The sequence below is a fragment of the Cygnus olor genome, chromosome 10 (assembly GCF_009769625.2).
Source record: "Cygnus olor isolate bCygOlo1 chromosome 10, bCygOlo1.pri.v2, whole genome shotgun sequence".
NCBI classification, from domain to species: Eukaryota; Metazoa; Chordata; class Aves; order Anseriformes; family Anatidae; genus Cygnus; species Cygnus olor.
This window is the reverse complement of record NC_049178.1, coordinates 10,969,679-10,987,504: the sequence shown is the minus strand read 5'-3', so window position 1 is coordinate 10,987,504 and position 17,826 is coordinate 10,969,679. Positions and strand designations below refer to the sequence as shown.

At 45.4% G+C, this 17,826-nt stretch overlaps 1 protein-coding gene across 1 annotated transcript in view; it reads right to left on the bottom strand.

Annotated features, from left to right (window-relative positions):
• Nucleotides 1–17,826, bottom strand: part of CHCHD6 (coiled-coil-helix-coiled-coil-helix domain containing 6) — a 110,820-nt gene that overhangs the window by 28,102 nt on the left and 64,892 nt on the right. The window contains exon 8 of the mRNA XM_040568858.1: nt 7,676–7,811. Coding sequence (XP_040424792.1) covers nt 7,676–7,811 — 136 coding nt within the window. The remainder of the gene's footprint in view (nt 1–7,675; nt 7,812–17,826) is intronic.

Here is a 17,826-nt window from a genome sequence, read left to right as displayed (position 1 = left end):
TTGGGCACAAAGACAGAGCCACAAAGAGATGAAATCCACAATTAACGCAGGCAGGATTCCCAAGGAACTCTCCCCACTAAGTTTAGGTTTTGTAACAGATGAATGTTCCCCAGCCCTGGGCAGAGATTCTCTGGGAGAACAAATGCAAGCAAGCAGCATCAGAACAACTTCCCTAGGCCTTCTTTTCTCATCCAAGCTATGGCACGTCGAAGGAGGATCGGCATCCTACTACTAAGAGGGCTCATGGGGTGCTCATTACCTTCCCACGTTCTCCTTGGCACTGCAAAGGTCTAGGTAGAGCAGTCTTGCTTGCTTGGTAGTGACTCTTCCACTTGATGAGGACCAGTGCCACCAGAATAACCCCTGTACACGCTATCCACACAGACAAATCCAACGGATTGGGGAAAGCAGCAAATCCCATTAGTCCTCAAGGTATTCAGCCCCAAGAGCTGCTAATAAAACAGCTGATGGATGGTGTGTGAGAACTGCGGGCTGCGTGAAGCAGGAGACCTTCCTGCATGGACTAAGACCAACAACAAGCATAACAAATCTTTGGTTTCCCCAGTTTGTCATGAAGGCTTTGGCATCGCGGATACAATTTCCCAAGTTATAGCCAAGTTGTCAGAGAATGGATGTAACATTAGCACCAAGTTATGGAAGTCAGGGCAATTCTGGAACTTCCTGGGAGTCTGAAGGCATTTGACCATTGACCTTGTGCTTCTAACCAGCAGTCGCTATCGACAGCAATTTTTGTGGATCTGTTTCAATCTAACTTCAGCAGCAAAACACACAGTTTAAAAATTGGAAATCAACTTCTTTCTGTCCAAGACTGCTTGGTCATCAGTCTCCCAGAATTAATCTGAGTAAGAATTTCCACTTCCAACTTGCCAACACAGTGCTACAAATCTTTTGTGAAAAAATCTGGCATTAAAACAGCATGATGTATCACAACACTCTCGCACCCCCGAGCAACTATTTCCCATAGTAGATAAGCCTGGCTGCAAACAGGCTACAGTTCTCAGGAAAACACCTCCTAATACGCCATACAGAGAACCCAGAACCTGGGAAACCTCTTAGATGAAGTAGATCCACGTAGGTCCCATTAATTGAAGCTAATAAAGAAATAATTTTAAAAGAGAGAACGATAAACGAGATTTTGATTTCCCAACTTCAAATGCCTGTTTTCAGATTCACCCTCCCAAAGACCACACCACGTAAAGTCAGCTCTGACTTCTGTTCCTCACTGGCCAGCTCTTACAGTATTTTTTACTGCAGAATATTTTTCAGGCTGCTTTCAAACAGATTCAGGCAAACTAACTTTTAAATCAGAAAGAGCTGTAGCACAGACCACATTTTAAACGTAATGAGATGCCATCTAGTCCAACTCCAGAAACTGTAATGATGTTCTGACTTCTTTCCCTCTTTTAACAGCTTCCTTCAAAACCATCTGTGAAACATGCACATTTAGATTAACTTTACCTGTAAGTATATCTGAGATCAGAATCATTAAGTGAGAAATTAGACCCAAAGGCAATTCTGCCTCACTACAATGATGTCAAAAAATAAACAAAAAGCAAAAAACAGAGCCAAAATAAATAAACGCAGACTGTGAGTTAGACTGTTAGACAATGGATTGTTTTGGAGGAGAGAAACGGGGTCAGGCAGTCTTCCTTCCAGACCAGGCAAAGCCTACAAGAACTTGAGAGAAAAACGTCGGAGGGTATGGACAAAATACCTCTAGAAGAGGAGCCTTGAAGCACGGCCAACTGAGCAAAATAAAGTTTTAAGCTTATCTGTGCTCTTGTTTTCTACGAAAATGGCAAACTCCAGAATGTGTCGTGTTTGGGCTTTATTTTTTATGTTTGGGCAAACAGCAGAGAGAGAAGGTAGTTGGGTTAATAAGTGCTGACGATATGCCAAGCTGTGAGGAACATCAGGGCTTTGTGAAGTGCTGAGATACAGAGCAAATAAAGAACTTATGCCTCCAGTTTCATGAATACCGGGTATATGCAGCAGCCATTTCCATTTTAAGTAGGCCAGCATTTTATTCTGGGACATGCCTCATATATTAAGATGGCGGTTTATGTCCTTTCAGGCAGCTCTGTATTTTTAGTTTATCAACTGATGAACTCCTGGGGATAGGAAACGTGTAAGGACCAAAGACTCACCGGAACCAGGAATCGCTGCCTTGAAAAAAAATCAAAACAATAACCATTTCTATCCTTTATAAATAGAAGCAAAATATGGATCATTTTCACCTTTGCAAATAACAGGTCAGGGGATGCTCGGGTACAGTTAATCCAGCGCCGCTCTCCTCTGTGTTTACGACTAAATAAACAGCAGCTGCCTGCAGCTTGCGGCCTCTCCACCGATTCCCTTGTGGAGGCCATTTATTGAGTCATAAACTCCTCCGATAGTGTTATCACCACAGCATTTGCACAAATAAAGGTTGGGAGAGAGAAAGATTAAAAAAGAGAATTGACTTTACAGAGAAAGCAAGAAAAACACTTTACAGATATGTTTGCTTTGAACAAGGACAGGCAGACGAGAGGCAGGGCAGGCAAATACCTGGCTGAGGATGGCTGCGTGCATCACGCTCCTGATCTGAACACAGATTTATCTCAAACCACAAAGTTGGATTTCAGAAAGCTCAAACAACCCTAGAGTCTTCCAAGTTAGATATACTGTATTGAAAGCAGCATACCTTGTGATATATTTGTATCTTCTCTACCAGACTCTGACAGCTAGGATCTACCTCTGCAGAACCTCAGGGAGGGAGGCAGAATCCCAGCATTTCTCAGTATACCTGGTCAAAGTTCCCCCAGCCATGCACACTGACCACTGACCTCTACATAAAACAATCTACAAAGCATCCTGCAACCCAACAGAATGGCAACAGCTCTATACACGAGTCTAACGATACCTGCTGGTCAGAGACACCTGCCCGCAGCACCCAATGCCTCCTGGAGCTGATTATCTTCAGCAGAGATTTGAGGTCTGGAAACAGCAGTTCCCAGCACACCACACTCCAGCAGGATCCAAAAAGCTTGAGCAGAACTGCTCCAGCAGGCTGGGATGCTGCACGGCTATCTGCTGCATCTGCTCAGTAACAGCAACCTAGGTCACTGCCCACGGAGCAGAAGTAAACTTGAGGCAGAGTTGCAATGCTCTGTGTGTTAAACGGGCCTTCACAGGGATCGCTTGGAAAAGTAAGAGCAGTAAATTGACCACATTACTTTTTATTACAGCCAAGGGTAAAGGAGAATGCAGCAGACTCAAGGTTACGTTACAAGGCTACCTCCGCTGGAATCCGGGCAGTGTTTTGCACGGGCTTGTTTGCATAGCAGAGTGACTCACAGCAAACGAGGGCGAATTTTCCCGTCCTGCCATTACCAACCAAGACCGTTCACATACAGCGAAGTTGCTGCACAATAAACTCGCTCGCCAGTTTATTGCATTGTAATTTCCTTATGTAGACAAGCCCTAAAGCCTTGATAGAAGTAGGTTTACCTTTGTCTGTTATGAATAGCAGGCTTGTGAGAAGCTGGATGTAGAACAGGGAGAAAGAGAGCGGAATTATGAAGGGCTCCCAGCTCAATGTGTACCCCTCCTATTGACAAGGGAATACATGTGTCTGACTATGCAGCTCTTTATAACTTGGTTTGGCCAGGAGCTAGAGCGCAAAATATTTCACCTTGGTCCCTCTGTGAAAGACAGGCACCTAGAGACATTAAGAGAACACCTGGGAAAAAAAAGGGCTACATGCTCTTTACCAGCAGACATTTCTTCGCACGCAGTTGCGAGAAGCAGCACTCTTCAAAATCGCACATCGCGTTAATACGTGGTCACCAGAGGCCACAGTTTTCAAGTGGCAGCTGGTCGGAGATTCCTTTGTATAGCCACCAATTACATAACAAATTAGCTAAGTAAAATTCTATGGAAATTCAGATTTGCCTGCTGGTGTGAAGAGGACGTAGAGGAAGCAGAAGGGGGTCACAAATATTCTGAAAAGCTCGCATGTGAGCGCGCATTCGCAGGGTGGGGGAGCAATTCAGTAACAGGGCCCTGACTTCAAAAAAATAATTTGTTTTTCCCTTCCATCTGGGCTCAAAATAAGAAATTACGCAGATTTCCACTGCCCACTCTCCTTTTTCCTTCCACACCCTCTTCTCATTGGCACAAGATAAAACCTCGGGGAAACAGCAGCAGCAATTTTCAATTCTCATTATCTAGCGGCAGCAGTAGCTCTTGGTGAAACTTGCGGTCAATAAACTACAGGCAATTTTAAAAGACACAATGGGAACTGCCCCTCCCACAGCTGTCCCATTATCCCAGCTTTTATTAGATTTAAAACCAGCGATTCTTAGGCTGTAGCTGAAGTTCTGCAGAGCCACGAAAACAGACCACCAGAAAAGATAAAACACTCCTAAATTAAACAGGAGACATTACAGTAACGTCCTCTAAAGTCAGAGGGCTTTGACATAAGCAAAGCTCAGGATGCAGAAAGCAACCCAGAGCCCACGCGGGCTGCTGCTGCTGCAGCGAGCCCGTGATGACACAAGCAAAATTTAACATTCAGGAGAGCAAAACCGGCAAAGCTAGTGAGCAGGGTACACAGAGCACGTCGCGAGCGTGCTAGCTACATCCAGGAGAGGATCCTGCTCCCCTAAGTAACATCCAACTGTACGTGTTAACTTTGGAGTTCATGGGCTGGGTATGCCTCCTACACAGCAGAGAGAAATACTCACCCGAGGATGGCAATTCAGCTGGCCTATTTTACATGACTGTTTTAGGACCAGACGCACCGTGCTCTAGCTGTGCCTCTTTCTCTCCCTTGACTGCAAAAGAAGCCCAGATGACCACATACAAACCAGGTAACACCATTTATGTCTCTATCCTGCACTACGGTACGTAGTAACCTGCTCCAGTGCGAGGGCCTCCACAGGAAATGGGAGCAGAAAATAGATTTCCAAACTCCTGAAATTATTTCCCGATCTATCCGTCCGTGGGGCTGAGGTAATTGAGGGTGCATCTCACCTCCTGGACCAGAAGCGCGCGTAGCAATAGGCAAAGGGAAATGGGTGCCCAAAGGAATGGTCTCGGAGCAGCACAGTACGGGGGAAGATGCAAGGAATTACAGTAATCCACTGTAAACTGTAATTTTCAGCCTAGAAATCTAGAGCTTGCTTTCTGTGCGTCTAATGTATACCATGCCTTGGAGACATTTAACCAGCCATCAAAAAGAACTTGCAGAGAACCAGATGCTTCATTAAAGAATATTCACCAAGCCTTATAAAATCTTTAGTAAGAAGCAGAAGAACAAATCACCAGCATGCAAGTGAGCTAAGTCCCGCATCCAGCTTTGATTACAACATCCTCTATACTGGCAAACATATCATGTTTAAAAAAAAAAAGGAAAAGAAAAAAATATCAAGAGATTCTGACCCTTCTTTCCCACATTCCTCCAACCCAAATTTCCTGAATGAGGAATGCGTGAGACAGAAAGCCATTTGGTAGAAGATGCTAATTTAAACTTAAAGAAAAATAACAGCTTAAATGGGGAAGGGAGGAGGGAGTTTTATAGTCCTTCATGAAAAAACACAACAGCTTGTGATCATTACATATATATCTCACGAGTCAGAGGACTCGGTAAGAGCAGTAACGCAAATTGTCAGGGCTCGAGCTGTCCTGGGATAAAGGGAACTACAGAACATGTATTTCCTCGCACAAGTCTTTTGGAATTTGCACATGCAGAGCCTTTTAGTACCTATGTCTAGCTGCAAGGTTTAGTTACCTGTGCCTTAGTATCTCTTGCCCCTTCTTAAAGCAGGGCAAGGAGATTCCCTGTCATAATCTACACAGTAAGTTCATCTCCTGTGTACTGCTCCTTCCAAGAAGTTTCCAAAAGAGACGGGAAAAAATTTCTGAAGTTCACTGAACACTCTGGAAACCCAGACCACCCCCAGCTTTTGGTTTATACAGAAAGCATACCCCCTCCCCCCCAAAAATAAAAAAATCACACAAATCCAAACAAGCTCCAAGTTAATAGGATCTTTCACTGCCCTCTGCCGTTACCAGTCATTTAGCTTCCAATTTGCTCTTTAATAATGTCGGGCTGGGGCTCAGGGCTGGCAGCATCCCAGCCCCTTTCTCAGGCGGCTTGGAGCCGCAGCTTGCAAATATGCTGAAGTTTAATGCAATCTGTCTTCTTTGGTAATCACATTCCGCCCGCACTGCATGCAATAAAGATGTATTGGTAAATGCATTTGCTAAAGATATACTCCACTGAAAAGGCTACAAGCCTGATTTACAGGAGGCAAGGAGGAAGCATCAGGTAACGGAGGCTGGCAGTAGATGCGCCAGTGCTCTGCACACAGCAACAGAGGGCACAGATTGTGCAGCAGCAAAGGCACTGCTTTACTTTAAAGCTGAGAAAGAAAAAGAAACCACACGTTTTGGGAGCTGGGGGCTTTAAAGATATCAGAGAGAAGCCCTTTCCCTGGCAGCTTTAACCTTGCTGATTTGCAGACATACAAAGACCTTCTTTGTAAACAGGAAGGAAAAAAATTCCACCAGGACTAGCAACAACATTTGGTCTAATATATCCTGACAATTTTCCCATCTCCTTCTGTCGGGCTTCTTCTGGGAGCCGGCTGGCAGCTTGTTTCATGTTATACTTAAATCAGCCATACAGCTTCCCCTCACAATGCTAATGCGACAGAGAAAGACTGCTTCGATGAGATCTCCACCTCCCCCCACCCCCTGCCTTCATATTAATAATCCCAGGAGAGGAGTCTCAGTTCTCTATTCCCAGAAGGCTCTATGCTTTCCCCAAATCCACCTTACTATAGAGTTTCAACACCCTTCAAGAATTAAAAAAAAAAAAAAAAAAGTCTGCCCTGGAGGGACAGCTGGCTGAATTCTCACATGGAGAACATCCTTTACACTCCGGACATCCCAAGCAGCAGCTTGTCTTACCATGCTCTTTTTCCAAGACTATATCCTAGTCGTAACATTCAAATACTGTTTTTTTTTTTCATTTCTCCTTCACTTGTTTTAATAGCCACAGATTTTCCAAGGTGCTGAGCAGTGACTGTCCTAAGGCATCAACAGAAGCTAGTAGGGCTCTGCATCTCTGACGGCAGAGCTGTGGCCTTGCTGGACCTCTGCACATGACAAAGAGCTTTCAGGAGCGTGCAGTTCCTTCAAGGGGCAGTAACTCTGCCCAGTAAAGCAGCTTTCCTCATGCAGCCAAGAAAGGAAGCAAGACCTCCAATTGTGAGGTCCCATAATGGGAGCGAGGATGTTTGGAGCCCGTTCAAAATGTTGCCAACACTGGCAAAATGGATTTCCCTACTGTTTGCAGAACACAGCATCCAAGAAGGCAAAACGTGGGAAAATCACTGTGGCTGACTTTGAAACCAAGGAGCATCAGCGCCAATGTTTTGGTAGCAGCTCAGTACCCCAGGACCCACTGCTGGGACATACCACAGCATGACTGAGAAACGTGGAATGAATGTGAACGTGCAAAATGGATCCTGAGGAAAAATTGCCTCCTATGAACACCACAGTTTAACTATCAGATACTACAGATCTCAGAGACATTTCCCAGAAGAAAACACCATGCAAAACAAGTCAGCAAAGCCCACAAGTATATCAGGGAAGCTTTTGTTACCTTCTGAGCTGCACTAACGCAGCGCTGATACTCCTTAGCCAGTTCCGAGCATTTGAGCACTTCACATTTGTTTTCTTGGTAGCACTTCAGGATTTCAGACTGCAGACCTGCGCAGACAGGATCAGTATTCCTCCTCCTGCAGGGAAAACAAGAACAGAAAGATGTGCAAAGGGGAGTTTTCACCCACTTACTACTACACTACTAGTGGCACAGTCACTACTGTTGTATTGGGAGTCACCTAGCCCTAAAAAATAAAGAAACCAGTAAAAACAGCGATCACCAAAATGGGTTAAATGACCAACAGTGCCTTTTGGCTGAAAAATCCAGAGTACTAAGCAGAAAGAAGGAACACATTCTTTCTAGGTTGGTGGGGAAGGTTCTTACCCATGGATAAAACATCATATCTCCTCTGCAGTTAGGAAAAATCAATTCCAAGAGGTTCAATGACTTCCCCAAGTCACATTGGAAATCTTTGGCAGAACTCCGGAGTCCTGGCTGGGCCTGCACTGGATCTGTTACAGGCTGACAGGGAACTGAATGGACTTGTTGAATGAGCTACCTCCACCTATTGAATTCTCATCTATTTAAACACTTGAAAAAAAAAATCCAACATGGTTGGAAGCACTGTAATTCTCCTAGTGACTCGAAAAAACAGGGAATAATAGCAAGACCAGATATCTGTTTCTTTATTTCTGAAGGAAGTGGTACTCATACCCCATAAGAGGCAATGACAGCTACCCAGGAACAATTAGGGATGATGCTCTTATACCATCATGTGCCTGTGTGCATATGGCACATCATAAGCAACCGCACTGATAAAGGGAAGGTCACTGTAAAACAATACGAGCAACAATGGCACAAACACAGTGACAACAGTGTCATCAGCTGCACAGCCAGGCAGACGCAAATTGCAGGAATTTGCAGCACAATCGCCCCGGTACATTTTACCAGAGAACATATGCTTAGGTGTAGCAGCCCTCAGATGCTGCCTTCTAAACCATAAATCCAGTTAATTCCTTGCATTTCCTGCCCCAACGGGCTTAAAGAGATCTGTGCCCAAATATCAGATGCACCTCTTCTTCCCAAAGCACCTGATGCTGCAGGCAGGCACGAATGCCATGCTATGATATATTCATTTCCCCAGGAACAACAACAGGCACTCATTCAGCAGCAGTGCTTCATAATCAAGCAGGAAGAAAACATGACCTGTTCCTGGGCATGTCTCATTCTCTCAGGTGAAACAGATTTCAAAGAAACACGAAATCTTCAAGCAAGATCATTGAAAATTTTTCTGGAGAGCGCAGATATAAGTTTCCAAATCACGCTCATTTCTGTAAGGTGCTCAGGAAGGCAAGTGGAAGGAACAAAGGAAGAAAAAAGAAATTGTCCTTTCCATATCAGCAACCCCACTGCTTCCTCCAAACAGTTTGGCAGGGACATACTCCAAAGGACATTTCTTCAGTCCTCAGCCCTCCTCTGCCAACAGACACGGACAGACTGAGGCTTCTTCAGTACCGGTGTGACAGCCACACCCTAAAACACCAATATTTGCATCAGAAACCACCAAAATATGACACCGACTTCTTTTTCCACCTTACAGCTTTTAGAAGAAACTTATTCCACACACAGCCCCTAGAGGTTAGCGTGCATTTGTAATTTCTATGTTCTCTAGCAAATCACCTTTAAATCCCCTAAAAATCCATATTCCAAAAAATCTTCAAATTTTGGAATAGAAGAGAACTCAGAGGGAGCTTCAGAAACTCATAATGTTGGCATTTTGCTTTGTCACTAACTTTAATATCACTCTAATCAAATCAGCGAGACTGTGGAAACGATACCAAACAATACCAGGTCAGGAAATACCACCAAATCCCTCCATTCAATGAAGAAGTTAAGACTTTTAAAATTAGGTTTTTTACACTCAGCCATGTTAAACTGAAGGGCATTTTGTAATTTTCATGCAGAGAGCTGGGGGAAGAAAAAGGTAGAGCATGCCACAAAACGCTCTGTACTCATTGCAACAGTACGGCACAAATATCTTGGAGAAATATAGAGAAGAATGCTTGAGGTTGACATTGTCAGCATGGAGAGCCATCATAATTAAGCTACCATAATTAAGGGTTTTTCTATGTTTTCGTTCACTGTGTCTCCTGTGGCATCAGTCTGCATTACCTGGAGTAACAACAAAGGTAGGAGCCAGCTTGGGGACAGACAGCAGCACAAACTCGGTGCCCCTCTGCTCGAGGAGCCCCCTGGTAGCCAGCCCCCAGCGCAGAGGGCTATTTAAAAGCCAAGAAATGATAAAAAAAGAAGCTACCGAGCACCTGCTACTGCCTCAAGCCTACCAGAGGCAAGGGATCACTGAGCACAGAAGAGCACGTTGCCAAGCCTGCACCTCCATCAGCACTGGTACATGTGTCTTCTCACCACGCAGAGGATTTCTTGGGCGACTGAAAGGCGGGTACCCAGAGCCATAAACAATATTCACTTTGCATCAATACGTTGCTGTGTCTTCAAAATAAAATCTCCAAGTCTAGTTCTGCATCAGTTGCACCATCTTCTCAGAAGAGATTTAGAGAAACTAATCAATGCACCACGAAGTCAGCCGAGGTAATTATCAATACGAATCACACAAACCAATTTACGAGTGCATTCGTAAGTGAACTGGAAATTCAACAAAACCAGTTAAATCCTACTGCGAATGGCATTTCACTTTGAAACGGGATGCGACTGCTGCTCGGGGAGAACTGTCACCGTGCTGCACCATGCAGCGGGATCTATCAAACAAGGGGACGAGAAGTGAGGGCCAGCTCGGCACGAGGAAGCACATCCCGCAGAGTCCAGGAACACCCAAGTCATCCACGTCCAACAGAGCAGTTCCCATACCCATTTGGAGCAAAAAGGGTATTTGGACTGCTTTGGTGAGCGGTTCGGAGAAGCCTTCCTCCCAGCAGAGCAACCACTACTCCTGTCCCATCTACTGACTCAGGGACGTGACCCTCCTGCCCCCATTAAGCCTTTTATTTATTTTAGGTTGCAACCTTTGCACAGCAGTGGGAACTACAGCCCCGCACACCAGTTGCTGCCCAGCCCTACGCATCCGTATCTGCAAGGAAAAGGAACTAAACACAAAAAACCTGGCGGAGCCCAGCAGCATCTAACTGCAAACATCTTTTATTATTATTTCTTAAGCAGTGATGGGAAAGGAACGTGGTGGAGAAGAGACGAGCTTTGAATACAGAAAGAGCAGAACACCAGCAAGCTTTGACCTTTCTCCTAAAACGGGGCATGGTTTTAAGCATAATATGCTCCCACCAAGAAGGTAGGCAATTAGCCTCTGTCTAAAATAAAATGCCTTGTAATTGCTGCTGCTATTATGAAAACAGATGCAAGAGGCTCGTCTATAGGAAAAAGGCAAAAGAGAAGGGCTGGGGTGGGAAGGCCAGGGGAATACACAGACAGGGAGGTATGGGACAGTACCTCAGAAACAACTGCAGGTCATACAGAATAGGAAAGATTAAACCAGTAATGCGTGCTCTCATCTGTTTAAAGGAAGAGAAAAAGAAGAACGGATAAAAGATGACAGGCAGAAAAAGAAAAGGATGAATCTAGGAATAAAACTCATTAGCAGTGCCTGCCCCATCACAGTGGGGAAAAACCTCCGCTACTCTGCAGCGGGACAGAAGGCGAGGTACACGGGAAGTCCGTGATTTCAGATCTTGCTCCCCCCTCCCAGTGAGGGGGCTAAATCAGGTCTGACTGCAAAAGAAGGAAGAGGTTTTTGTAAAATGAAACAAAGGGCATCCTTCTCTCTGCTATCCCTCGAGGTACGACAGAACGAGTGTGATCTCGCTGCATTTTGACACATCAAGAGTTACCAAATCCTCTCTATCGCTGCGTATTCCCTTTACTTTATTTAATAAATGAAATCTCATCAACTTATCCTTCTTCTATTATCACTGCTGACATCAATCTGATAATATTGGCTTGGCGTGGAATCGTGCTATTATATGTCCTCTTGATATTTAATTTAAGAGAAACGTCTGCAGTGGGGTGAATATGTGAAGCAAGCTTTTTATTACTGGCAGCAGTAAGGACGCTGGGAGTGAATTAGACATTCATCTTAGTCGGGGCCAATCTAGTGGCTCAGAAGAGGTTTTCTTCTTAACCCTCTCCTACCTGTTCAATAGCGGCAGGTAACTGCTGCTCCAGTCAATAACTGCATTCATTTGTCCTGGCAAATTCATTTCTACGTGGCTATAAACCCCGTGAAGAAGTGCTGCGCGTCTGGGAGGTTAAAGCAAGGTTCTTCGGGAATTTCCATCATAAGCTCTGCAACAGTAGGTAGTGCGCTGGTCTAAATGTCCGCCGATTAATCAAGGAGCCACGCAGCTCTCGAAGACAAACATACAACCTCATTTCAAGAGCTGATCAAGGCAGTATCACCAGGATACAGATCCCACAAGCAGGTTTCAAGCATAGCACGATGGCTACTTGCTAGTGCCGCTGACAGCTTCCCCTTTCGGGAGGAGAATTAGGGACTCGGTATGGGAATGCAAGGGGAAGCTGGAAGATGTGTATATATATGCTAGCGCTTCCACTCTGCCGAAAGATCAGGCTAGCCAAGTGAAGATACAACTTTAAAACCTTAGGACTTGGCAGCTCTTTCGACTAGTGCAAAATCAGTAGCTCCACAGTGAGCACCGCACCGCCGCTTGGCTTTCCTGGGTAGAACAGTGATTCCAGATGGAGGTAAGAGCAAGATCCTCTTCTTACCTTTTACTCTGGGAAACCATTCAAGCTGAGAAAAAACTCAAGACTGAGATGGAAGGTATCTAAACCTAGACATTTAGATACCTCTACTCAGAACGTGAAAGCCAAAGCTACACAGGGTCCCTTGCACATGCCAACTTGAGGGTAGCTAGCTCCAGCACGTAGCTGCAAGAAGCAGCCTAAATGGTGCAGCAACCTGGAATTTCCTGTGGGCTGCAAAACCCCACAACAACTGGCTTAGCTACTTTCTGCTGCGTTATTTGACTGCAAGCAGTGTCTGAGCTAACTCGAGCAAACCGCATTAGTCACCACGGTTAGCACAGCGCAGACAACCTCGGAGGTCAGCAACGAGGTGCACGGGCAGCACAGAGCAAAGCCCAGGGCAGGCAGCAGCAGCTTCTGCGTGTCAGGAAGGAAACAGAGACGTGTCAAAGAGTTGGTTAGCACGTCTGTATATCCAGGGTAGGCCACACGCATTTCAGAGTAAGCCTGGTGATGTTTTGGTCACATAAATGTGGTGTGCAGCCACGCAGTACTGTACATACACAAAAGCTGCTAAGTGGTTAACTGACCTGTAAAACTGCTTTCTCCCTTGGGTAGCAGTTGGCTCTGATGGCTCCTCTTTAACATGTCAGGAAAATAACTCCAGACAGATGCAGTACACAGCACATAGAAAGGTTCCATCCTCTCTCATTATTGCATCCTTGACATTTACAGCAGAAAATTAAACACAATTGAAGCATTTCATTCACATGTAACAAACTCATCAGCACAGAACAAACAGCCAAGAAAGCTCACTTTCATCACAGGCTCCAGGACGCGGCACTGTCACAAAGCAAACACGATGGCCTCACCACAACCTATGGAATTCCCTGACCCTGGATGTCAGACTGATAACGTGGCTTGAATGAAAGAGGGAAGAGTCATTTTGCAGCTGTTTGGCAAGAGAAGTAAGAGATGGAGGATGCCTAATAGATTACCCAAATATCTACTAAAAACTCAGTAATATTTTAGCTAGCTAATCTAGCATAGTGTAAACAAACTGCATGCCTCGTGAGAATAAACTAACCTGATCAGGAAGGAAACGCCTCTGATCAGCCTCACGGATTGAAAACCCTGCGCACCAGGCTTTGCACTGATCTGGATGGAACACACGGGGTGTAGAAGTAACGTTGTGTAAAGGAGATGGATTAGAAGGAAAGGTGGAGCCTCGTGACAATTTCCATAATAGGGGCACCGTCTCCAAATTTCAGCTGAAGTGGTTTTATTCCTAAATCCTTCGCACACGTCCTTCCACGCTGGCTGCAGCACACCACTGCACGGTGCACTAATTCCCCTCTCCCTTTCTCCCCCCTGACAGCTGCACTTCAGTACCAGGCCACCTGATTCTCCTTTTCCCTACCTTGTCCATGGAGCTGCCTAATGAATACATATTTATGAAGTACTGTGAGTTTCTGTGTGACTCTGTGATCCTAGAAAATTTGTCACTCAAGCACTTCCCAGTCTCCTTTCCTCTTCTGACAGCTTGTTTGAAGCTGTCACACAATTCCCTGCTGCAATTTGTGCACTCGCTGCACCCTTGTCCTTTCCAGGACAGATAACTCCTTCTCTTCCAATCACGGATACTCAGAAACTGTTCTGAAATCTTCCCCCGTGTAACTAATTAGATTCTATCACCAAGACCCAAAGCTAAAACAAATATCCAATCTCAGTAGTGTCAGCAACTTGTTGTGTCACTGCACTGCTCAAACGGTTTGGCTGTCAGTGCAAACAGCCGAACCCAGCCACATTTTCTTTACGAAACAACAAAACCCCCATCCAAAACATACAGACTGAAGTGGAATATAACTAATAGTTAGCAGTTTTATATAATGTATAATTCTGAAACGTCCACAGAAGGCAACAAGTCTCTCCATTACAGTGATGAAACTGATGTAAAGGAGTAGCGACCCCTCCAGCACAGGTCCCAGCTCTGTGTCTCGCTTACCCCAACACAGCATAAACTCTCCTGTCCTCCTTCATGGTTGAACCTCATACACAAGCAGCCACTTCCCATTTGACCAAATAAGCCTAAACGTCTTCAATTTATACTTCTTCGTACAGGTGCGGTTTCAGCCAGATTTAGCTGGCTTCCTTAGCAGCACCCCAAAAGCTGCAGGTCCTGGGGTTTGGTGGTGGCTGTAAGTCCTCTGGGGTGGGTGGCAGGGAAAGCAAGACCCCACTGAACCTGCAAATCCAGTAACTAACCATCCCTATTAGTATTCCGCACGGGAGATGGCAAGTGGTTTGGAATAATGAGAGACTTTTCCCCGCAAGTGCATAATTTCAGCATACGTTTGGATGTGAATTCTTTACTGATTATGATGGCAGAATACTGAGTTATGAGAAACTGTCAGTTTGGAAGATGAAAGGAAAACTACAGCCTCTTCCCTGCCTTGCCAACAGATCCAGAAGTTATCAGAACTGGATCTCCTGCCCACAAAGCCATGCACCATTTTTTCCCAAAGATGCCAAGCTACTAAAAGTTGACTAGCAGAGATGAAGAGCCTAAAGTTAGCAGCAAAATGGTCTCTGGAAGCCAAGCAGGAATGAGTCAGAATCTTGTTGCTGGAAGGAGTTCTCTGAATCAGAAGGGAAGCTGGCTCAGCTCCCACAAGGCAGAAAAGCAATATAGCAAGCAATAACTGCATCTGAAAACAACACACAGCCCAACAAGTGACCCGAATAGGGATTTTCTTTCTCATGATAAAAAAACATCATCTAAAAACTGGTTAAGATCTCAGGTCAGGAAGCAAACGCATGCAGCTTATAGAATGCATTCAGCAGTGACCCTACGAATATATGGGCTGTGATAATGCTGTATGATCTCCGGGTTAGCTGGGGAACTGTCTGCTGAAAGAATGCTGGACCTGTATTCTTTTTGGTATATTAAAACCTTTCCCAAAAATATCCTTAGGTATCTGTTACGCTAATTTCATATAACCACAAGACTTGAGGGACGGACAGGTCCAGTACATTTTTCTTATGTAAGAAGATCTTGTAATGATGTCAGACTGCTAACAAAACGCTTCTTTTTAGAAGCCCTGTTACTTTTCTAAATTTTCCAGCAGTTACTTTCCTAAGATACTACTTTCCTAAGCACTGTGCTAGGTCCCTTCATTACAGGCATTACAGCAGACTACACAAAGGGGCACTGGTGATGGCCAAAACCACGGCTCCATTAGGATATTCAGCACTGACAGCAGCGTAACCTGCTGAAGATGCAGAGAAATCCTGGGAGGAGAACGAGGCTGCCAGCATTAGAGTTCAGGTGGGATCTGAAGCTAAACATCCACCTTATTAAAAAATCCCCTTGGTTCTGTGCGCGTGCTCTAATCTCCGAACCCGCAGTGCCCCCTGGCACCTCGCTGCGCAATTTGCCGAGCACTGACTCAGCAAGATCCCCATTAAGCAGCCACTCATCCCCCCAGAGAGCGGGGTAATGGCACTTTCACAGAGGAAGCACAAAGCCTTCACGTTTGGGTTTGGGGAGAGGTTGGGATTTTTTCTTTTTTTTTTTTTTTTTGTGTTTTTAAATAAATATTATAATTTCGAGAAGCCCTCAGGGAACTGAAAAAGCCCTTATAGAAAATCATTTCGATAACGTGCTTTTAAATTCAGAGAAGACGTGAAACATCTCGGGTGAGTTAATGAGACCAGCGCCTACTTGGAGCTGCCCCACTGCGCCGTCAGTGGGGCTCACGGGCAGCTTCAGCCCCCAGGAGCACATCTCGGCATGCTCTCTCCAAGGAAACAATATTCTCCCCTGAAAAGAAGTGCTACCGTCTTCCGAATGTCACTGGTTTGGGCCAAATCAGCTACAATTCTGGTTGGTGTGGTGTATGTGTGCTCCAGACGGGCAGACAGGAGATGCTTGGGCAGGCAGGAGACGCTTCCAGGACTAAGGAGGAAAAGGAAAGGATGGGAAGGAGGAAACAGCCCCAGCGAGGTGCTCTGACAGCAGGCTGAGCATCGCCTCATCTTGGGACTTCATTGCTGACGGAGCCCTTAGCCCAAAAACTGGTGGTTTCAGAGTAACCTCAGCAATTACCAAAAGCACACCAAATAAAGAAAGAAAAGACATCGAAGCCTGGTCTGGTGGCAGGGATGGTTCTTCTGTCCCTTCATAAGGGAGGGAGAGACCTCAGCCTCTCAGCAGCCGGTAATATCGAGCCCCAGCACCTTCCTCCGTGCAGGCTGACCACCATGCAGTAGGGTGACCACAGCCGTCCCCGTCCTGCCGCTGTGGTTATCACCTGGGCAAGTGGAGCAGAGCAGCTCTGAGCCACAGAACAAACTATTTCTTCAAACTTCCCGCCCCAGCGCTTGCCTTCGGGCTCTGCCTGCATCCCTCCACCCCTCCGGGAGGAGCCTGACTCTGCAGCAGTGACGTTTTGCACGGAGCGTGTAATCCGGAATTGGGAACACAATTACTGCTCAAAACAGCAACACTGCCCTTGAAATCAGTTGTTAGTGAATTAATGACCGGATTGGTAGGAGCGTTACCTCAACTTTGCTTTAGGCCGCTAATTAGCAAACAAGTCATTAATTCACTGGTAACAAGTGGTTTCTCAGGCATTATTGCTACTGACATCTTTAATTCACCAGTCTTTTTGGAAAGCTTCCCCAGACAACTGTAAACCTCAATCCTTTACAAATCAGCCCCGTGCCAGTACCAGCAGCACGCTACGTAACACACACGCAGGAAGACAGAGGCAGAGAAACACAGCGGGCACGAGCGTGGCTGGGCCCTTCGTTAATATTCACAATACCTCTCCTAACTGAAGCCAAGGGGAGGGATGCAGCAAAGGCACAGAGAACTTGTGGGCTTGGCTGCAGACCGGTCATTACATCTAAAACCATAATAAAATACTGTGAACCTTGGAGAAATCTCCCTTCCACCAAGGTACCCAGTGGCATACATAATTCCCAAACCCAGGGCAGCGATCTGCTTCAATTTTCCCTGCATTCACCATGATGGAGAGCTTTGAACCGAAATACTTCATGTACTCCGATGCACAAAGCATGTCTGAGTTTTGTTTTAACAGCTGCACAAATACCCGTGCTTTTGAAAACAATCTGGATCTGGCCTGCCAACAAGCCCTGATCTAAGGGTTATATAATGGCAACATTACTGCAGAATACAAGTGCTTTCCATGTAAAAATCGATAGTAATAGAAACATCCCTAATAGACTCCATGGAGTCTTTGGCACCTCTTCCTTTGCTATTCAAGTCTTATTTTATAAGCTCCCAAGTTCTACCCACGTACCTGCGAAGAAAAACCCTTGCAGTTTTGAAAAGATGTATTAATATTTTACACCAGTTTTTCAGCACTAAC